Source organism: Pagrus pagrus (genome assembly GCF_965226575.1).
Source record: "Pagrus pagrus genome assembly, chromosome: 14".
Taxonomy (NCBI): domain Eukaryota; kingdom Metazoa; phylum Chordata; class Actinopteri; order Spariformes; family Sparidae; genus Pagrus; species Pagrus pagrus.
This window is the reverse complement of record NC_140198.1, coordinates 28,970,541-28,994,795: the sequence shown is the minus strand read 5'-3', so window position 1 is coordinate 28,994,795 and position 24,255 is coordinate 28,970,541. Positions and strand designations below refer to the sequence as shown.

The 24,255-nt window shown below is 40.3% G+C and overlaps 1 protein-coding gene across 2 annotated transcripts in view; it reads right to left on the bottom strand.

Annotated features, from left to right (window-relative positions):
- The window catches only part of tiprl (TIP41, TOR signaling pathway regulator-like), a 36,010-nt gene that overhangs the window by 2,261 nt on the left and 9,494 nt on the right, over nucleotides 1–24,255 (bottom strand). For both annotated transcript variants that reach the window (XM_084374478.1, XM_084374479.1), the window contains exons 4-7: nucleotides 9,430–9,529; nucleotides 7,669–7,800; nucleotides 3,073–3,168; nucleotides 2,868–2,930 (exon numbers count right to left, since the gene is read on the bottom strand). In XM_084374478.1, the coding sequence (XP_084230604.1) occupies nucleotides 2,868–2,930; nucleotides 3,073–3,168; nucleotides 7,669–7,800; nucleotides 9,430–9,529 (391 nt within the window). The remainder of the gene's footprint in view (nucleotides 1–2,867; nucleotides 2,931–3,072; nucleotides 3,169–7,668; nucleotides 7,801–9,429; nucleotides 9,530–24,255) is intronic.

Genomic DNA, 24,255 nt, shown 5'->3' with positions numbered 1-24,255 from the left:
AAAAATGTTAGTTTAGTTTTAGTTGGTTTGGAGTTTTAGACTTATAATCTTGTCTAAAGTGCGGACACTGGCAGCCCTGCCCCTTAGGGTCATGCCTGATATCAGTGTTAATAAAACTGAGAGGCATCCCCCTCTCTCACTCTCTTACTCTTTTTACGCGCTCTTCACTTTTTATTTGAAACTCTCGTCACTCTTCTACTTTTACTCTCTTCAAGACAGCGCTCTCATGAGAGTTGCTCAAGCGTTAATTTTCTTACGTTCATATTTTTCACCATAGCGATCAATTTCTTTTAAGTCCTTCAACTCTCCTTAAGTTTCCACCAGAACAAAGCTGTGTTTTAATTTTTTTTGTTTTATCGTGTTTGTTAAGTATCGTAACCCTACTTAGAGGAAGTGAACTTCATTATTCAATAGGCCACCGGAGCATCCTTCAGTTATTTTAGCGAAGAAGTTAAATTAGTTTATCAGTCAGAGGCTAAGAACAACCACTCAAAGCAACAGAAGAAGACCATCCTCTTCATCAAGATCATCATCATTAACGAAGACGGTTTCCAACGAAAGAAAGACTCTTTTGCCAAGCCAAACTGGCTGCCCCCAACGCTCAAGAGCGGTGCCATCCCGCTGGGCACTGGACCAAGACCATCACCCACTGGGTACCGGACGAGCTGTGCCATCCTGCCGGCTATTGGACCGAGACTGCCAGCCTGCTGACTCCACAAGACAACTCTTCCAACCAAAGTAGGCTAAACATCCATCTTCCTGCTGGGTTCACACGTATGAAATATGAGTTGGTGTCTTTGGCTTTGATTTAGATTCTTTGAGCTTAAGAGAAATTCGGTCAGGGCTGCGTTAGCGTTAAATTATTCTCTTAATATTTGAATGCTTTCACCCAAAATCTCCTACACTGCCCATGTTGATAAACATGAAGACATGCCACCCGGCCATGAGAGCACTGAAGACAAAACAGAAGAAATTGATAAGAGATGGGAGCTCACAGGTAATCTGGAGAGCAGCATATACACCCAAGCTGCTGTCCTAGACACGTTTTAAGAGCTTGTCATTCATCGATGCTGGGATGAGGCGTAGATAACGTGTCTGATAGGGCTGAGAGTTTATCTCCAGCAGATGCTGCTGCTGTTCAGAACAGCAGTGGAGAGGACAGTGAGCCTGGCCCCTCAGCAAAGAATCAGGAAAAGCAGCTGGAGATCCATGTTGATGGCTATTGATGAAGAGCAGCAGGCAGGAGAAAATGGTGAGATGAAGAGATACTTGGAGGACCGGACGAAGATTCATGGGGGTCAATTGGCATGGTGGCAAAGAAATTGAGGAACGATATCCAAAACTTGCCAGAGCAGCTAAGCGTGTGCACTCCATCTCTTCCACGTCGGCACCGCTGGAGTGCATCTTCTCCAAGGCGGGCTTCATTGTGAGCAAGACATGAGCTCACTTCTCCCCAACAACGTGGAAACACTTAATAATATGAGAAGACTCAGAGTGGAGGGGACAAAACTGACTAAGTCGCGTAGGCTATTGTAGTTGTTGAACAACGTGTGCTTGTCGTTTGCTTCTGTTCTGACCTTGCTTTCTTTAAATGCTGGGGCTAGTCCTTTGTTTCAGTTTGCTTTGTACCTATTTATTCATTTGTTTATGTTATTTTTATTTATTTTGTTTTAAAATATTTGTCTTACATTTTTCAAGTTGCTGTATACAATTAAATTAGTTTGTTAAGCCTATGTTATATTTTACTTTGTTTGCATTAGGACCTGAAAAATGTGAAATTACGTTTTAAATATCTTTTTCTTAAATGATGAAGTTTGCTGTGCCTATTTATTCACTTGTTTTATTATTTATATTTTTAAAAGAAAAGAAAAAATATTTTTCAACAAAGTTTTAGAGGCTGCTTTTAATTTATTTATCATTTGTATGTTATTGTGTTTGTTTTAAATGTTTATGGGGCAAGTTGATGATGTAATGCTGTGTTGTAAATTTAATAAATTAACAAAATGTTCCGACAGTCTCCTTGCTATTTTTCCGACAAATTCTGAATCAGAATAGTATTGTTAATGCTTTTATTGCTTTGCTGGTGTTGTTAAAAGGTGGCATGCTTCGTGTGTGTGGTAAAATTCATAGTTTAAACGCTCATTTTAAATTATTGTGTTGGTCTCACGAGTTAATTCGATGTTATACTGTGGTGAAAATCGAAGTGTTCAGCCATGCTGTGCGCCATGCTTCATGTGTGCGTTTGTTGAATTCATAGGCTGGTTTAAAAGTGCATTTTAATTTATTGTGTTGGTGCTACAAGTCGATAAATGTTATTATACTGTGTTGAAAATCGAAGTGTTCAGTCGCTGGTTGTTCGACACATTCACAACCATTACTGCTTTGTTGACAGCGTAACTAACAGGCGTCTAGCTCAGTGTGTGACATGCACTTGTGAATAGAATATAGACCTATTATATGCAAACAACTAGTCGACTAATGGCCCTAAATGAGGACTACTGGTCGACTAGGAAAATTCTTAGGCATGGGCAGCCCTAATACCTCCAAGTTTTATTTAGCAGATATTGCGTAACAAAAGAATGCAACTCAGCAATGGTAAATATATGTGTACATAAATACATACATAGTAGTAATTATTTTGGTCTTTACAATTTTAACAACTTGCAATAATGAATTTGCAAAAAAACAAACAAAAAAGTTTGAAGTAAACATTGAGAAAGGATGAAGTACAGCCCCCTATTCGTTTCTACATTCCAGGCAACTGCTCCTAATTGCTCCTTTAAACCTTTATTTGTAACAGATGCATAAACAAAGTCCTGACCAGTGGTCTGCTCATTCCTGCTATGTAGCTTGATTTCAGTGCTTACCTTCAGTTCTGCTATTTTGCTTTCCCTTGTGCTGAACTCTCGTTGCATGTAATTCTTTCCAGCCTGGAATCAAGAACAGCAGATAAAATTAATTACTCAGTAGAGCCTTTATCATAGTCACTGTGGATTATCAATCAAATTGTAGAACTTGCTCATTATAAAAACCTGCACTTCACGTAGTCCCGGCTGAAAGAAATTAACTTGCCTCATGATACAGTCGTGTGTCATTTATTCTAATCAGCACTCCATCCACTCGTAGGAAGAAACGCAGCAACAAGAAGAAACTGGTGGGCATCACCCTCTGCATCATCAACAAGACATACAGAAACATGTTTTTTCAAACTGTTGCATGCAATGACAGTATATTACAGAAATGCAAAGAGCAAATTCTGGAATAATTTGGCTGCACTACCCCTTCTGTTTTTTTGCCGGTTTATAAGGGTCTAAACCTCGAAGGGACATAAAAGTCTACCATGATGGATTTTCCATAATTCTAAACTGTTTTTAAAACAGGTAATATGAATAGAACTATTTACATTTAGACCGTATCAACACCAAAATGGGTAAAAAGCATTGGGGACTGAGAAACATTTGATATAAATGATCAAAATCAGGTAAAAAAACATGGCCGCCATTAAAGTAACAAGACTAGGTCAAAACTTAGTATATGGCCAAGGTGTGAAAATGTGTCCAAATCGTTACTGGACTAGACATTTTATTCAAGATCAAGACAGCTGTAGCCTGAAAAAAAGGGACTTTAAGCATGCGTGATTCTATCGTGACGCTGACGTTGTAGCACAACAGCCTACTGTAGGAGAACGCCCAGTTTGCTGAACTCAGGACTACATCAGAAAGTGTTAGAAGAATTTAACTCTTACAACAGCTACTTCTCTAACTAGCTTCTGAATGTTATTTGTTTTCCACTACCACAGCAACCCGCTGGAATGCTTGTCCAAATTTTCATTTAAACTCAACTATTCCCCATTTCAGATTACACATTTAATTTTTCCTTTGTCTTATTTCCATTATAAATACTTTCAGTTTGAGGATCTCCTTTTCACATTTTGCATTTGAAATTTTACTTTATTTATATATTTTACATTTTAAGTTGTTTTTAATTTATTAGAAGTCAGTGCCAACTTCTAATAGTGTTTTAATAAACAGCGACCGACCAATGCTGCACAGTTCGCCTTTAAATTATGGACGGAGGATGGTTCTCAATTATAATATTCTACAATTCACTTTCGGGGCAAATCTGGATAAAGTGACGGGAACTTTTTCTCTTTTTTTTTGTTGAAGTACCCATGACAGCGACGCAGTGGACTGGTTGAGGATATTGATTGACTTTAATAGTAGCCAGCAGTGTTCGTGCAAAATGTGAGTTACACCTCCAGCCATGCAGCTACATGTCAAAGAAGTCAACACTGTCTGACTGAGTCACCATAGGCGCCCAGTGAACCTGACTGATCAAGTCCTGAGAGTGCTGGCCAAACACAGCAAGAGTGGGACCTAACGCAGCATCAGAGACCGATGGCTGCCAACCTGGTGCAGCAGCTTGGATTCAAACTGGATCCGGGGTTGTGGCGAAAACGCAGGTTTTCCCATTAATTTTAATGAGTCGCTGTTAAAAGTAACTTTAGCAACAAGTAAAGCCATCTGTTCATCATTAAACTCTGTAATAAACTGTAATAAATATTAAAATAGTATCTAGTTTCACCCATATCAGTGAATAAAGTTATAGATTTGTATTTTTACACTAATCAGTCAATGCCACTACTAAAAGTTGAAAATTGATTGATGGGTGGATGGCATGATGGTTAAGGCATTTTCCATTTTAACCTGACTTTTCAAAGCATTATTATTTCACACAACAATGAAAATTATGATTCGATCTGCATTGTTTTGTTGTCCTAGAGGTTGGCTGTCACAGATCTGCTAAACTTAAATCATGGTTAAGCAGTTATGGGTAGTTTTTAAGTTTGAGTGATACAGGGCTATCAAGTGTGCTATTGGATTAGGCTTGATTGAATTAAAGCAACCTGTTGGGCCTCGGTAGAGGTATGTATACTACTAAGTACCACTGTAGTTATAATTATTTGTCTTATGCCTTGGCTCAAATTCTTGTGAGCTGGAGTGAGCAAGAGACATGAAACTTGGCCCAATAATTGGAAATGGTGTGTAAATGCTTCCCAAGAAACATGAACCCAATTAGTTGGGTGGTGGCACTGACACTGACATAGAGGATATGCATGCAGGGATGGAGGAGAACATGGAGAAATGTGACAAGAGACTAGAAATACTGTGGACACATGTGGAAGACCTCGAAAACAGCAGCAGGAAGAATAATATCAGGATGGTGGGTTTGAAAGAAGGTAAAGAGGAGATGGGCAAAGTGGCTCAGTATGTGGAGAAGATTCTGTATGAGGGGCTCGGTCTCACTGGCAGCCGTTTCGAGATAGAACGTGCCCGTCGGTCTCTCGCCCCTATGCGTAACTCTAATGAACCACCTAGGACCATCATGATACGCTTCCTACGTTCATCAGCTCGAGACAGGGTGCTACAGGTGGCTAAGGAGAAAGGTGGAATCGAGTGGGAGGGCTGTAAGTTGTCTTTCTTTGAAGATCTGACGAGGGAGCTGGCGGAGAAAAGAAAGGCCTTTATGTCGTTGTAGAGACGCCTGCACGAGCTTAATGTGAGACACAGGCTGGTATATCCTGCAACGCTTACCTTTGGAAGGGACAAAAGGAAACATTCCGATACAGCAAGGAGGCGGAGAAGTGTATGCAAGACTCTAAATAGAGGACCATGGGACTTGATATTGAGAACATGACGAAGTCTGTGTGAACCTATGGAAGTATGGTAACTTTTATTTTGATGGGTTTGTCGGGCCGGATGGTCGTGTTGCCTAGGAAACCGCTAACGCGCCTCACGGACCAAGTCAAGTTTGTTTAGTTCAGTCCATGTTCAGTGAGGATGGGAGGGGATTGCTTAGCAACAGTAAGTTCTGGGTTGCTTTGCTTGAGGGTTTATTGTTTTCGTTCATGTTTGTTTTTTGTGTTAAGACAGTGTATTTGAGTTGGCCTAATAATGCTCTGAACAGTTTAAAGAATATTTGTTTTGTTAAAAAAACAACCATGACAGATAAATTGCAGTCACAACCTCAGTACTATTACAAGCTTGAGAATTATGACTGACAGGTATATTAATATGATATCGTGGAACATAAATGGATGTGGAAGCCACATTAAAAGGAGGAAGGTTTTTTTCACGATAGAATTAGAACCACTGGCCTGTTTATGTATGCTGATGATATTTTAGCAGTGATAGCAGACCCGGTCGATTCTCTGCCGGTGTTACTAGAATGTATTAATGCATGCTCCAAACTGTCAGGTTACAAGATAAATTGGCACAAATCGGAGGCCATGCCTTTATCAAACACATCCCATTCTAGTTATGTTACTTCTTTTAATTTCAAATGGATGCTTTCAGGTATGAAATACTTGGGTATCAAATTAAATCCAAATTTGGATGAAATAATGTTGTCAAATATGGAACCACTCCTCCAAAAGATGGTGGTTGGCCCACAATTCAATTATGTCTCCATGATGTTACCTGTTTGTATAACACCACAGCTCTTTAAGCAATTTGACAGAATTATAAAAGACTTAATGGGACAAGAAGAGACCAAGGATTAATATGAAGAAAATGTGGTCACCAAGGGACATAGGAGGAATGGCTCTACCCAATGTTAGACTATATAATCTATCGTTTGAAATGTCCAGATTGACTAAGCATTGGGAGGGAACTGACCCAGAGCTGAGCTGGATCAAAATTGAGCAGGAACTGGTAAGCCCCTACAAACCTTTGGATGTTCTCTCACATGGTTCAACTACTAATGGACATGATTATTCTTCAAACCCAGTATTGGCTCATTCTAAGGCAGTATGGAGAGAAGTACACAGGATGTGTGGTGTGTCACACTTAAGACAATCATATGCCTCTATATGGCACAACCCTGCCATACATATTGGGAAAAAGACTGTTTACTGGAATCAATGGCTTATGAAAGGAATATGTAACGTAAATTACCTATATTGTGATGGAGCGTTTATTTCCTTTCCTGAACTTAAGCAAAAATATGTTTTGGAAAGTAAAGGTAATTTTTGGAAGTTCTTACAAATCAGGGACAGTATAAGTAAGGGTCAATTCATTCAAGAAAAGAATCCAGTGATGGAATTTCTGGAACTACCTGGTATAGCACGTGAGGCAGCTGTGTTTTACAAGACCTTAATGGGTTACAGAAAAATATATGTAAAAATCTGAGATTTGTCTGGCAGAAAGACCTAGGATGTGAGCTGAACGATGAAATCTGGCTAAGAATATTAGCAAATACTGGGAAATATATAAAGGAGGTTAAGGGAAAATTTACTCAGTACAGATTAATACATGTGGAGGCTGTATCATATGAACACGTTAGCCAGAATCAATGGTGATGTGGATAACTTCAAGAGGTCATGGGACTGCTTTCTCGCTTGTAATACTGTTATGACACTGTGATGATTTGACTGACTACATTGATGTCAATATAATTGTTGAATGTTTATATTGGTTGTTTTAAATATGAGCATTTACAATGGGCCTAACTAAAAGGAACACTGTCTGTTTATATGTTTAAACAAATAAATAAAAACTTTAATAACAAAACAAAAAAAAGCTCAGTACAGTATGTTTAAATGTAACTAACTCTGATACTCATTTGGATCAATAGCATCAGCTTTTTTGACATGAACACAACACTCACAATTTTGACACTGATCATTGAGACTCCGTGGTCATGCAGCTCGTCCTCGAACAAGAGAACTTCATCGAAGAACATGATCTGTTCCCGAGCCTTCAGCCTCTCCATGTCAATACGTTCTGCTGTCTTAGTCACCTTCAGATGAACAACAGGTTGAAATGTAACACAGGTGGAAGTAGACTGTTCAGAGATTGAAAATTACATACACTTGAAAAGAACATGTATTTCATGGCAGTCTTGAGTCCCAATGATTTCTACAGCTCTCACTTTTCTGTGATGAATGAGTGGAACACATACTACTGAAGTTTGGTTCAGTAATTAATTTATCAATTCAATATGCTTGATGGGCATTATTATAGGTCTTCTGAAAATGTGACCAAATCTGCTGGATCAAAAATATACATACAGTAACTTGAGCGATCAATTTTGTTGATTATAGAAAGGTGTGTGAATCAAATTTTCTTTGTAGCATCTTAACTTCTTCTGAGGACCTGTTTGATACAGCCATTACACTCAGCCACAAACACTTTAATTGGAAAGTCTAAGGAGCTCAACATTGTTCTGAAAGAGCACATTATTGATTTGAACAAGTCAGGAAAGTCACTTGGAGCCATTTCAGAGCAGTTACAGGTCCCAAGATCAACTGTACAAACAACTGTTTGTAAGTATAAAGTGCATGGCACAGTTGTGTCACTGCCACGATCAGGAAGAAAACGCAAACTATCACCTGCTGCTGAGAGAAAACTGGTCAGGATGGTCAAGAGCCATCAAAAACAACCAAAAGGCAAGTCTGCAATGAATTAGAAGCTGCTGGAAGACAGGTGTCAGTGTCCACAGTCCAGTGTGTTTTACATCAACATGGGCTGAGAGGCTGCTGTATTAGAAAGAAGCTCTTGATCCAGACAAGGCACCTTAAAGCTGGACTTAAGTTTGCTGCTGATCACATGGACAAAGAAAAAACCTTCTGGAGGAAAACTCTGCGGTCAGAGGAAACAAAAACTGAGTTGTTTTACCACAATGAGCAGCAATATGTTTCGAGGTGAGAAGGTGAGGCCTTTAACCCCAAGAACACCAAACCTACTGTCAGGCATGGTGCTGGTAGTATTTTGCTGTGGGGCTGTTTTGCTGCCAGAGGATCTGCTGCTCTAAAGAAAGTAAATGGAATAATGAAGAAGGAGGATTCTCTCCAAATTCTTCAGGAAAACCTAAAATCATCAGTCAGAAGATTGGGTCTTTGGTGCAGGTGGGCGTTCCAACAGGACAATGATCCCAAACACACATCAAAAGTTGTAAAGGAATGGATCAATTTTGGAACGGCCTCTCCAAAGTCCTGACATAAACCCCATCGAGAACATGTGGACTGTGCTGAAGAAAGAGGAGTGGTTAAAAATTCAGCCAGAGGACGACCAGAAGCTTATGGGTGGCTATCAAAAGCACCTGATTGAGTTGAAAATGGCCAAGAGACATTTAACCTAATATTAGAATTATTGTATGTATATTTTTGATCCAGCAGATTTGGTCACATTTTCAGAAGACCAGTAATAAATTCATTATTGAACCAAACTTCATGAATGTTTTTGTGACAAAGTAGTTTGTGTTCCACTCATTCCATCACAGAAACATGAGAGCTGCAGAAATCATTGAAACTGAAGACTGTCATGACATACAGTACATCTTCTTGACAAGTGGATGTAAACTTTAACTACGACTGTAACAAAGGCGCTGATGATATTGTGTTAAATACCATGACAGAAAATGACCCACCTTTATCTGCATACCTTCTCCTATCAAAGTGCCTCTGTAGTCTGTAGTGTATGTCCAGTCGTAGGGTCTCACCACCTCTTTGGAGTGTTCAGAATCCGCTCTGGAAGGACATCACAGAGATGGTGACATTCTTTATGTTTGTGGAAATTAACTGCTTCATATACGTATTTTGTGAATATATTTTTGTGTGATATCGGTGATGTCTGATTGTCTCGGAGTAGTACCATTAGTACCAATATTTTATTTTTAAATCACTTCCCTCATATGAGAGCAAAGCTGCTTCATTCATGGAAAAAAATGACCAATCACATACTGGATTGAAACAAAAACCTTGTTTGCACAGTATTCTCAGAGCTTTCCCTAAGCTGACCACAGGTGTAGTGCTGTCAGAGAGCACCATCATCTAGTTGAATGTTAAAATGTTAGTGATGAATTGCTAAAATTACTTTGTTGTATATCATGTTTTGTATTTTCTTGTCAGCAAAGCTGAACAGCTCTTCATGGGTAAGAGGGTTGGGCAATATGTTAAAATTTTCTAGCCAGCCACCATTAGCCCATCAATTGGCTATTGCTGATATATTCGTGCAGGTGTACGCCAGCACCTGCAGTGGGTGGGGAATACAACATCCTGCTGAGTGCACTATGCTTATACCGAGAGATGCTCGCTGTTTTTATTCTTATTATTAGCCTACGTGATTGCTCTGAGATTTCTGTGGACCAAATATTTATTCTGTTTGAGTACGTTACATACAGCTTAAATATAAACTTGTAGGTTTATGCAACAGTTTGGTTTAGTCACCGTTGTTCATACATGCCCCTTAGTGCACAGGGATGAAGCGGATTTGTGCCTGAAAAATATGGATACTAAATACTGCACGTCACATTTTTCTATCAGTTTTTGAACTTGCATATAGGTTCAATTTATTCCCAACTCTGCAGTGCGAGTGGCGGAGCTGCACTGCTCGTCTGAACTCCTCACCCTCACCCTCTCTCTAAGGCTGAGCTCAGCCACCCGAAAGAGGAAACTCATTTCGGTCGCCTGTATCCGTGATCTCGCTCTTTCGGGCACTACCCACAGCTCGTGGCCATAGGTGAGGGTCAGAACGTAACCGTCTTCACCAGAGCAGCACCTGCAGTACTGCTGATACCACACCAAACCTCCTGCCCATCTCCCACTCCATTTTCCCATCACTCATGAACAAGACCCTGAGATACTTGAACTTCTTTGCCTGGGGCAGGAGTTCTCCCCCAAACCAGAGGGGGCAATCCACCATTTTTCGGCAGAGAACCATGGCCTCAGACTTAGAGGTGCTGACCCTAAACCCGACCGCTTCACACTCGGCTGCAAATCGCCAAAGTGCCTGCTGGAGGGCACAGGCTGAAGAAGCCAACAAAAGCTCCACAGCTCCATGTTGATTTTTTGGGCCGAGCTCGACCGGGCCCAATGGGCTAAGGCCTAGCCATCAGACGCTCGCCAGCAGGCTCCCCTCCTGGGTGTGGCTCCGGGGGGCCCCGGTGACCCTATGCCCCCATAGCGGGCGAGGTACTCCTTCCCTTATGTCATGAGGTCTTTGAATTGCTCTTTGCCTTTAACAGGCGGAAATGGGCTTCCATAGGAAGGATCATATCAGGCCAATAAATGAGTCATGTATGCTTGAGAGAGAAGTCAGTCTCTTCTGGGTCATAGTTTTAATGCTGCTCCTCATAGGCCTATGCATGACCTCAGTATTTCTAAAATCCTGGCTACAACCCAGCATGCAAGAAAATGTTCCACCCTTAGAGATGCCAGTAGTCTTTGTGAATTAATTGTTAAAATAACGTAACCATGTGCGTGCATGCCAGCACCCATCATGTGTGTGTGTGTGCATGTCCATATGCATGAGTGCATCTTGTGCTCCGGTACTTAAACAAATAGCACTACACCCCTGTAGCCGACTACTCGTAAGTCTAACCATTTACTTAATTGTATTTTTTTTTTTTTTGTCATTTAAGTTTTTATTCAATATTTTATGCCAACATCATACAAAAGACATCGGACTTCAACACAAACATCACCATAGTAAACAAAAATATACAGAAAAAAGAAAAAGAGAAAAAACAAAACAAAAACACAAATCACAGCCCATAAACAGCGCAGCACATCTCCCAGCACTAAACACCATGATCACCAATGATCAAAATATATATATATACACAGTATATATATATATATGATGATATACCCATATACAAGTGGTCAACCCCTCATAGGATTCAGGTACCTATTCCCCTCTTATATGATTCAGAAAATGACCCCAGACCTGGTAAAATTTCCCTTTGTTATCATTTAACCTTGCTATCATCAATTCATAGGAGGCATTATCCGTCATCAGCTTAACCCAGTCAGTAAATTCTGGTCGAGTCTGACTCTTCCAGTGGCGAAGTATGATCCTAGCTGCAGTAATAAAGCCTGTTACTGCTAAACCAAATTCTGCTTTTTATATTCCTGGTGGTGACCTTGACTTATCTCCCAGTAGACAGAGTTGGGGGGATTCAGGTAGAGTTTTTCCCAGCCATTCTGCCAATTTTCCTATAACTTTTTTCCAGAAAGGGAAAATCAAAGAGCACTCCCACAGTAAGTGTAAGAAGGTTCCTTCCTGAGAATTACACTTCCAACACAGGTTGTTTTGTATCAATCCCATTTTATGGAGCCTTACTGGTGTATAATAATACCTGTGAATAATTTTATAATGTGTGAATTTGCCTCGGACGTCCCTGATGGACATCCCTGTGTTTACTATTATGTTTTCCCATACATCTTCCTCAATGTTGCAATTCAAATCTCTTTGCCAAATTAGCCTTAAATTATTATATTTCCCACACTGGGCATCGAGAACCATATTATAGAGAACTGAGGCTGAGTGAGCAGAACTGGGCAGCTGAAAATAGAATCTAATCACATTCTCCCCATTGCCTGGTTTAATGCCTGAGGTTGTAACACAGTTTCTTAGTTGTAGGTACCGCCAAAAATCTCCTTTCTCTTTCTGGCTGAAATGTGTACTAATTTCTTGAAAGGACAGAAACACCCCATCTCTATACAAGTCCCCAATCTTATTCAGGTTCCCCTTCAGCCAGGACTTCCACAGGAAAGGTTTCTTGTCTATTTTTATAGACGGATTATTCCAGATAGCAGGGCTCCAGACTAACATTTTTCACTAGGAGCACAGTGGCCCCTAACTTAAAATTTTAGGGGCGCAAGCAGAAAATTTAGGAGCGCACACCGAAATCGACTTGCAAAGTTTTCCTATAATTTTCACTGTATTACTGATAAATGCTTTGACAATAAATGCAGAAACTACAATCTTATAAATTCATATTTTATTGTGTGTTACAAAGTGAATATTTATCCTGTACTTTATCCTGTATCACGATTCGATTCCGATTATGGGAGCTTCGATTTGATTATTGGCCACGATTCTTCGATTATTGCAATTTTTAATGCTTTTTTCCATACAAGATTGATTTTGTCTTAATCTGTGGCTATATTTGTAAATAAATAGCCTATCAATTAACTCAGTTCATCTCAAACTACACTCATAAAGTAAATAACAAGGTTTTTTGAACATTTGACTTGTATTTTTCAAAGACACAAAATATTTTATCTTATGACTTTGTAAACATTTGCACTTTGACCAGGGAAAGCTCCACTTGCAGGAGAGCCCCCTCTATTGGCGTAAATCACTGAAAACAGTCATGCCCTGGATTTAATGAGGCGTAAACATGTGACGTGACGTGAAGCACGAAGTTGGGCAGTGATCAGTGACAACAAAGTTGTCTTCAAAATAAGAGCTTTACATTGCACCCCATTGGATTTTAGAACTGGGTTCTTAGCGGGGGGCTTTTAATTTGAAAGTAGCGACCGTGCGTAGCTTGCCGCTACACAACAGCTGACAGTCAGCAGCTACTAGCTGTTTGGTTGTGTCCGCTAGCGGTCAGCTACAGAGACCGAGGAGACGCTAGCATCTCCCGGATCTCAGCGGCTTTCCAGTTACTCATCTTGACATCCGCGGATGAAGTGATGAACTGACTGCTGTGATCAGCTGTTTCCTGGTTTTAAAACTCTGTAAGTTTGTCAGCAACAAAATATATATAAAAAAAAAAAAAAACGGCAAATTTACTTGTCGCGCATGCGCGAGTAGATTAAAAATTTACTCGCACTGTCACAGATTTGAGTCGCAAAATGCGACCATTTGGTCGCAGTCTGGAGCCCTGGATAGAGGAATACTCTTGTCTGTATTGGGATATCCTGAGCATCTTGTGTAGCTTTGCCCACACTGCTCTGGAATGTTGCAGTATTGGATTACTCTCATCACCAGTCAGATTTCCCCCAGCATTTTGTGATAAGGTTTCAATTGGTTTGAATGGGGCTGTGATTTCCTTTTCTATTTGTGTCCATCCAAGGTGTGAGCCACAACTGGCCCAGTGCTTGGCTAACTTAACCATTTCGAATGCTATGTTATAAAGTTCCACATTGGGTAAGGCTAGGCCTCCCTTTCTTTTTGATTCATAAAGTTTTTGCATGGTGATTCTGGGTTTCTTCCCATTCCAAGGAATAAAATAAACAATAAAGGTGATAACGGATCTCCTTGCTTCGTTCCCCGTGAGAGCTGAAAAAATGGGGACATTTGTCCATTGGTGAGGACTGACGCTCTCGGTGTTGTATAAATCAGTTTTACCCAGTTGACAAATCCTGACCCAAAACCAAAAGCTTCCAATACATGTATTAAAAAACCCCAATCCACCCTATCAAATGCCTTCTCCGCATCAAGGGAGAAGGCTGTTACTGGTGTATTTTCTTGACGGCTCTTCCACATAAGGTGGAGCAATCGTCCGGTAAGATATTCTCTGGCCTCATTGCCAGGACTTTAGTGAGCACTTTACAATCCACATTAACTAAGCTAACTGGTCGAAAGCTACCTGGTTCCAATGGGTCCTTATCTTTTTTGAGGATCAATGATATCAGTGCCTCGTTAAATGTGTTCGGAAGCTGCCCCTTTGAAATGACTCTGAGTAGACTACAGTCAGAACAGGTGCCAGCATATCTATGTGTTTTTTGTAATACTCCGCTGGAAAGCCGTCCAGTCCCGGAGACTTTCCAGGTTTCATGCATCGGATGGCTGCCCTGACCTCTGATTCTGAAATAGGAGCGTCCAGCTCTCCCACCTGATCCGGAGATATCTTGTTAATCTCTATTTTAGAAAAAAAATTATTCAGCTTGTTTGTATCAGAATCTATCTCTGAAGTATAGAGTTTTGAATAAAAGTTTTGAAACACTAGATTGATTTCTTTTATACCAGTAACCACTTCATCCTTTGCATTTTTAATACCAGGAATCACATGGATAGCCTCTCTTTTCTTAAGTTGTCTGGCCAATAGCTTGCCTGATTTTTCCCCATTTTCGTAAAAATTTGTTTTCAATCTGAACAGAGCATATTCAGCCTTTTTGTTATAAATCTCATTTAAATCAAATTTCAGAGCACACACTTGTTTAAGTAGTGACTCACTAACTATTTGCTAACTGCTTTTCTTTCTCTTTTAGTTGAGATTCCAGTTTCTTCAACTTTTCAGTATTTTCTCTTTTCTTTTTACAAGAGTATGCTATAATTTTGCCCCTTATAAAAGCTTTTGATGCCTCCCACACTGTGCCTATTTTCTCTGTGGATCCAACATTAATTTCAAAAAAGCTTTTAAGGTCCTGAGACAGTAACCCATCAAATACTGGATCTTGGTATAAAGATGTATTGAGTCTCCATCTATTTCTTTTGATAGAGTCCATTTCTGCCGTTAGACAGAGTTCCACTGTTGCATGATCTGTAAGAGCGATAGCTCCAATCCTGCACGCCACGATGGCTTCATTCATACTTTTAGAGATTAGAAAATAATCTAATCTTGAGTGGGATTTATGTTTATGAGAGTAAAAAGTATGCTCCTTTTCTCTCGGATTAATTAGTCTCCAAATGTCAACTAACCCCAAGTCTTTCATAAGTAAGTGTATTGCCTGTCTGTCCTTTGGTATAATTTTACTATAGGTTGTTCTATCTAGGACATTATCCTGGATTTGGTTGAAGTCTCCTCCGATTACTGTATGGCCATCAACAATGCCTCCTAGTAATTTATTCACTTTGTGAAAAAAATTTGCATCCTCCACATTGGGGGCATATATATTACATAGATTTAACTTCATTCCATTAACTATGGCCTCCACACATATGAGTCTTCCATCCTCATCTTTGTGTTGTTTTAATAGTACAAAATTCAGCTTCTTATGTACCAAAATTGCTACCCCACGTTTCTTACTATTGAATGAGCTATGAAATATCTGCCCAACCCAGTCTCTTTTAAGCTTAACTACCTCTGAGTCAACCAGGTGGGTCTCCTGGACAAACGCCACATTAGTCTGTTGAGATTTTAGATAGCTTAAGCATTTTCTCCTCTTTACTGGGTCTATTATTCCGTTGATATTCCAAGAAAGTATCCTTACATATTTAGCCATTAACCATATTCTGTATTTTACCTATAGGTGTCCCAACCAGTGGGAGACCAACAAGTTTACAAAAATCATAAAAGCGTTTCTGTGCTGTCCAACCTAAACCCATAATGATTACTTTCCCTGCGCAGGCTTTTGAACACGTTCTTAACTGGTTAACACAACAAAAGGAACCAACTTTGAAACAGTAACAAATCGTGAACCATAGGAAAAACCCTTCCCTTGTCTCTCCCCACTTCTCACTCTGCATTGAGAAGACCCTCCCTATTACTGGTCCGTGTGGCGCTTCCAAGAAATGCCCCCCAAAACCTCCCCCATCCCCATCCGCCAATATCCCACATGTTACACTACATGTTGTGATTTGCAGACTGTTATCCCAGCTCTGGTCTTAGACAGGCAGTTGGACAAAATGCTGCAGTTATGCTGCAGTTAAAAAAAAAAAACAACATTAAAATAAAATACCAGACCGACCTTTACAGTTAGATATAGTACTTTCAACTAAGATACCCCACGGAGGGGGCTTTACTGTGGTCTGAGGCAAAGCTATCAGTCTATAAATAATCCTTATCCCCCATGTAATTGTGTCCAGCAAGTGTCCATAGTTCAAACAAAAGTCCACTGCCTTGTCTAGATTGTCAAGTGTCTATTACTTAAATCACCGGGTTGTATTTTGGAATATTATATTTTGCCCACCTGCTTACATTGCCACGGTTAGATCACTCCGGCTCTGCTTCATTTGTGATAAGCTCCATGGCTTTACGATGATCCTCAAAGCTCACCTTGCGCCCTTTCCATGTAAAGCATATCACTGCTGGGTAGGCCAGTGTGAAGCGCACATCCATCTCATGAAGCTTCTTCCTGACGTCGGAAAACTTCCGCCTCTTTTCCACCACATCTCTGGTCATGTCAGGGAAGAACGAAATGTTGTCACCTTGCCACTTCAACTCCCTCTTCTCCCGGTATCTCACCCTCGCCGCATTCAACACTCGGTCCCGTTCTAGATAGCTGAGGAAGCGCATGATGATGGGTCTCGGTGGTTGTCCCTCGTTGGGCATCGGCGCCAGGGAGCGGTGCACCCGCTGGAGCTCGTTTTCAGCCAGGTCAATGCCCATCACCTCGGAAATGATCCGTCTCACATATTCCCGCGGCGCACCACTCTCCAGTCTCTCTTTTATTCCAACCAAGCGTAGATTGAGACGCCTGTCTCTATTAGCAGCATCTTGCACAGCTCTCTGCATGTCTTCATGTTGCTTGGCTCGCTCTTTTATTTCTTTAGACAGCCGCGCATTCTCCACCTCCAAGTCCATGATTCGAGAGTCAGCTTGGTCGAGCCTCTCGTAAATAGCAGCGACGTCGGTCTTCATCTTTGCCTGAGATGATTTAACTGATTTCACGTCAGACTGCAGGCCTTTGAGAATATCGCTGACTTGAGCCATTTCCTGCATGGCCTTTTGAAGAGTTGCTTGAAGCACTGTGATCGCGTCTGTCGCGGCGGCTGGCTCATCTCTCATCGTCGGGGATGCTACCGTTATCTTGTTAGCTGGGGTGCTGCTAGCCACAGTAACGTTAGCATAGCTAACACCTTGCTTAGCGGACCTTGGTTTAGAGCTCGACGCCATCCCCGTGGTTTAATTACACGACTTTAAAAGTGGACAAAGTCGTTTGCACTGTACTTGTCTGCGGTCTCACCCGGTTTTATTTCTCATGTAGCGAAGATTACCGTCGAGTTAGGACGAAGTTGGGTGATTTCTTAGAGTGATTTTCAGGCAGCAATCTTGGTCAGCGGTCACACGTGACTCCAATTGTATTTATTTTTTATTTTAATACAATAGTTATGACTAACCATTTACGATTCACTATGCATGTACATTTTATGACCACTAACCTCCGCTGTAAAACAATATAAGCCTAATGATAGAAGCCGGCACCTCAAACAGCTGAATTTTCGAACAGCTCCTTCAACTCTGGCCTTAAGACAGTGCATTTGAGATCTGGGGCTGCATTCCTAAAGATTCTTAGTGCAAAGAGTTGCTCCTAGTGGCCAAATTCTTAGAAAATTCTTAGAATCATGATGTTTTCTTAGAATTTCCCCTAAAGTGAAGAGTAGATCCTAGTAAAGATAAAAGCTATTCCTAAAGAATCCTAGCTCTTAAGAGAGCTCCTAAGGTGAGATCTGTTAAGAGCAGGGAAGAGGACTTTTAAGCGGCTTAGGAGTTCCCTAAGCAGAGGACAAAATGGCGGACGGAAGAGACAGGAGAGATATTCTCCAAACACTGGATGACAGTGAATTAATGAAAAGCTACAGATTGGATCGTGCAGGAATCATGTTTGTGGTTGCACTTACATCTCCAGCCCAACGCCACAATGCAATACCACCCGAAATGAAAGCCAGCCAACACTGCTTCTTATAGGCCGGTCAGAAATCACAGACATTGATGAAAGCTGAGCCATTTTACCCACGTTAATACCAAATTGAGTTGAAACGTTGAAAGTGCAAAAATTACCAGCATGGCAATTAATATAAGCAAATAAATATAACTATCACTATGTGAATACTGTGCAAGTGGGCCTAAGTTTTCACACATTTTGTAGGATAATTTTAAAGTTTAGCTTACTATTCATTTAACAGATATTTTCTTTTATGTGAAATATTATTTACAATTACACAGTCTTCATAAGATTAGATTCTATGATTAAGTTTATTGATTTTAGGGTCCATCCTTTGCCCATTATCACCAAAAGTATATTTTTTATCTAGCTTTTAGGAACAACCAATCACAGCTTTTGAAATGATGACTCATACCTAGCAACGGGGTCAACCACACCTCCTCACTAAGATAGGAGATTCTGTCCATTCCTTGCTCAGAGTTCTCTGAGAATGTTCTGGAATCACTCCTAAGCTAAGACTCCTTGCTAGGATTTTTTAGGTAAAGTTAGGAGCTCTCTGAGAGGATTCTCAGAATCTTTAGGAATATGGGCCCAGAGCTGCCCCGCAGTCAGAAATACAGACTCCAATTGGCCGTCATACACTGGATTTGCCAATAGATGGCTAGCAACTCTGGATGGATCCATAATCAGAGAAGACATTTAGTGGTGGATTTATCATCATTGATTTATCTTACAAAGTCTTCAGAAGACATAGAGGTTCATGGCTGGATTACAAAGCCTCTGAAAGGGATATGATCACACCGCAGCTTGGTAACGGCACAATGGTTAGCTTCTGGGCAAAAAAAGGATGTCTCTTGACATGCAGTGCTTTAGAGATATTTAACAATTGTAACATTATGTCATATACATCACCATAAATCCCAGAGTTTACTTCTGTAAAGTCCAGTATGTGAGATTTTTCTCTTCAGTCCTGTTTAATGCTTGGTGGTGACAGACTTGCGCACACTGCTCAGCTTGAAAGCTCCACTTCAGCATTACAGGGCGCAGTTAATCAGTTATCTGATCAAGCAAGTGAAAAGTAAATGTGATGTCTAATGTAACATTGTCTGAAATTAAACTGCGGACTGTATCACTGAAGCAGAGCGATATGTGCGAGTTGGTCTCATCACTCATATGCATGATGCATTTCACTTTCCCAAACAGTTTATGACCCTGGCAGGTGTTAGTGTATAGCCCTGCAGTTGTATAGAAGTTGTGTTAATTTAGTAGATTCAAGTGGTCATTTTTCAATTTTAGGATTATGATATTCCTTGTGTTATTCTTATTTTTGCTAAATGTGGGCTATCAATAAAGGTCAACTGCAAAAAATGTGCCTAGTTAGTATGTCACAAAAAGTACATACAGGTAGAAAGAACAAGGTGTCTCCCAGGTTGCACCGACAAAATGTTTGGAAACACAGGCCTACATGCACAGTAACCAGTTTACATGTTGATAGTTTTTTATTCCCTTACATTTACTGACCATGCTAGTATTTTTTAGGAGGCCTGCTTAATCTTTTTGATATTAACAAGCATACAACCATTTTTAAAGTGAGCACATCATTGAGCAGTGCTATATTTCAAGAGGGGAACACTAAAAGTACTGCAGTTGCCAAATATCTCAGTGAATCAATTTATTTTTGGGCATTATAGCGTTGGATTGGTCAGTGTATCTCTAATGAGATCAACCACAGCATTATCCCTGCAGGATCTAAACTGTAGTGTTTCATTAACTCACTCACATTCAGTGTTTGGACAATAGTTCTCCTTCTTCTTTCTCCTCTGCTTAAGAAACTCTTAAGGCTCTATAAAAGTCCTCCTCCCTACTAACAGATTTTCACCATAGGATCTCTCTTAAGGGCTGTGATGCTTCAATAAATTATTTCTTCACAAGGATGAAGTCTCAATATAAAGGAACAATTCTTAGAAAACGTCATAATTATTAATTATTATTTCTAAAAAAAACATTCTAAGAATAATTATTTCTTAGAATTTTTACACTAGAGCAACTGATAGTACTAGGAAACTTAATCAGGTGTATTAACAGCCACTTAGCCAGCGGTGTCAAACTCAAATCAGATTGGGGACACTGCTGGTATTGTCATCTTGTAGGAGGGCCACTACAGCATTTCTAGTACTAACAAGACAGCGCAATCTTTTTGAAAATTTCATTTTTTATTTCCATTATTAATATAATAATGCAGATCTTTTCCTTACTTGTTGGAACTTTGCACTGAACTAACAAATGAAATACATTTTTATTCTATTTCTTGACAGACACCTGGCAGCACTTCTGCTCATAATTTCTTCATATTTAACAAAAAAAAATGCAAACAAAAGTATACATCTGTATGCACTTTAGTTTCTAACAGTACAAATCTTTCCTCTTAATAAATAACTTATTTAAGCCTTGCACTAGGTTGGCTGTGTAGTCGGTGTTCCAGGTGTTACGGCAATTACATGATATTGCTGCTCATTGTGGCCAAACAACTCAGTTTTGTTTCATGTGACCGCAGAGTTTTCCTCCAGAAGGTCTTTTTCTTTGTCCATGTAATCAGCAGCAAACTTCAGTTGAGCTATAAGATGCCTCGTCTGGTACAAGAGCTTCTTTCTTGCACGGCAGCCTCTCGGCCCATGTTGATGTAAAACACACCTGACTGTGGACACTGACACCTGTCTTCCAGCAGCTTCTAATTCATTGCAGACTTGCTTTTTGGTGGTTTTTGGTTGACTCTTGACCATCCTGACCAGTTTTCTCTCAGCAGCAGATAATAGTTTGTGTTTTCTTCCTGATCGTGGCAGTGACACAACTGTGCCATGCACTTTATACTTACAAACAGTTGTTTGTACAGTTGATCTTGGGATCTGTAACTGCTTTGACTTCCCTGACTTGTTCAAATCAATATACTCCTTCCTTCCTTAATCATGGCAGTGGTATTTTCATTTATCTATTTATTTATTTGTTTTTTGTAATTATTTTTTGTTTCTTACATGGTTTATTTTCTTCTTTATCCAGTGATATTATCATTATTTGTATTATTATATCTGGATCCAAACATACTTACACACACCTTAACCACACATACCCTACCTGACCTCTATTACTTGACCCCCACCATATCTTCAAATAGTATTTATCATTACAATTAAAATGGCGTAATGTTATTGTATGTATATTTGCCTATTATGTCTTTGCTTAGTTTTGTCTTTTACTCTGTTTGTTGTTGCTGCTGTTGTTGTGTTTTGCAGTTTTATAAGCAATACAAATAAAAATACATAAATAAAAATAATAAATAAGGTCTGATGACTCTTAATAATAAAAGTTTTGAAAAGTCAGTAATACAGAAGTTGCTTATTAATAGCTACTTACTGACTACATGTTTACAATCAGGTAGGCAAACTCATTAAAATATCAAACACTTAAAGCTATGGTCTACGATTTGAAAGATTTGTTATTATTATTAACATCATTTAGATGGTGGTTATGACCCAATAGTACCACCCACACAATGTGAAGAGTAAAAGGAACCAAAAAAAACCATTCTCTCTAGTGCCTGTAAAACTGAAAAGAAATTGACCAATAGGAACCATCCGGCCCGGATGGTTCCTATTGGATCAATTTTCCGATCCAATCCTCGCTCACTCTCCTGCTCCTGCTCACGTCTGGTCCCGACCCACTTCCGCATTTGAAACTACAAGCGGACAAGAGGTTTGTTTTGCCCTGAGCAGTTCAGCTGCCTCTGCTTGCCCCACCGACAAAGAGTCAAAGAAAGAAAGTCTGTCACTGAAAAGACACAAAGCGGAGATGTGAAATAAAGAGGGCTCAAACCGAGTAAACATCGGGTCATCATTTGAACGGTGGCGAAAGGTCCGTGAAGATATGGACCCGGTGCTGATACAGCGGCGTTTCTGTTGAGCAGGTAACCTTCGTCTTTATTGTGGATGTTGTGACACAGATAACTTTCATGCCGATGCTGCTTATGACTGTGAAAGCTGCCGTTAGTTTGTTTCTGTGTTATTAGACGGTGTCTGTCTCTGCAGTATTGTCAACACTTGTTTACTTGTTCGACGGAGACGTTAGCCTCTATGCTAGCATTGTAAGCTAACAACAAGCTAACATGTTTACACCAAATCAGACTATTTATTTGCTCATGGCAGCTAAATGAAGCAGCAAGTAAGATGAATGAATGGATGGATGAAATCCCAATGCGAAGCGGAGGGGTTTCGGATTTATTTCCGGATTTTTATTTTATTTGTCCGAATTTATTTCTCCATAACAACCTCTCGCCCGGTCACTGCTCAGCTGTTTTGCTAACCCTCCTCCCGGTCTTGTCTTGTTTTCAACGAAGCCTTTGCTAAATCAATATGATGGATTATCATATAGGCGTTACGATGTGTGTATTTGTGTGTCTTATCTGTCATAAACAAGAGATTACGGTTTACGGACACGTTTGTGTCGCGGTCTGTGTGAGTGTCGGAGCAGCTGTGTGTGTCCTAGCTGCTGTCTGGTGCTACTCAGACAACAGCTGGGACACACACAGCTGGTCCGAGACTCACACAGGTTTGTTTTTCAGCCACAATGTGGAAGCGATCGTTGTGATTAAAGCTGGCGGCAGCATCTGTTAGTCTCTTGGCCCTCAATAACTTTTAGAAGTGGCTAACTTAGCTGTTGTAACTTATTACGTAGCTGTAAGGTAACGTAGCTGTAGCATGCTAATGACGTTACGCTAGCTTGGCTGTGGAGCTTAGCTGTGGACATTGTAATGACTTACAAGATTTACATTAGTTTCAACGTGCATTGTAATAACTTTATCTGTGAATCCGACATCGCTACTCCGCATTCAAAGCTGGGCTGTATTTGGTTTCTGCCGGCCGCCTTGTTGCTCTTGGTGCTTGTTGCAGGACGTATAAAGTTCGTTGAAGAGAAAAAAAAAAAAAAAAGCTTGTTGCGGGAGGGGGTGTGTAGCGGGACTCCGAGGGGAGAGCGATACAAGCTCGGAGGGGAGGGGTTAAGGAGCACAGAGGGGAGGGGTGTGTGTGTGGGGGGGATGCTTTTTTCAAACCTTTCTCAGATCGTAGACCAGAGCTTTAAGATCAGTGTGTATGATGGAATAGTAGCATTAGAATGTGTCAGAAGACTTGAGCTTTTACTGCCAGAAAGTTTCTCTGGGACCCCCCAGCTGGTTACTTTACCCCACCAGCTGGTTACTCCATATACAGTTTTTATGGACTGTTTTTAGCACTGTATTTTGTACAATTTATTCCAGTGATAATTTTAATTTGGGGAGTCATTTCAATATCAGGGCAGGGAAAGACAAGTTCAGATGAGTGCTAATATAAGAACAAGTACATCACATTTAACACAGCAGGAGCCCTTTTCTGTCTTTCTTAACTGCAGTAGAGAACCTTTTTTCTGCCAATTTGGCCTAGCCTAGTACAAGTCCCATTGACAATAAACTCAAGTTATTTAGGTTGTGTCTCCAACTGGAAATCTGACACATGAGCCCTATGTGTTGGATACAAGAGGACAAGTAGCGGATGGGCTAAAAGTGATTGCAGTCGCATTACTGCGTCAAAAAATCCCTAACAAAATTCTGAGAGCAAATCTATGGGTGAAAAGGCTGAAAAGAAACTGAGAGCAAATAAATAAATAAATAACCTGACGATGGAGATAGGCTGTAGTGAAGCAGTTCTCTGGCCAATATGTGTCTGGTGTTTAGTACTTTAGCACACATGAAATCAAAGCATTGATCAGATAGGCATATGGAATGGGTAGTTCGGCCACAGTGGAATACAGGACAGATTTCGAAAGAATTGTAGAATACAGGAAAAGCCAAAAAGTTGCAGCAAAGTGTAAGGTATTACCAATACCAA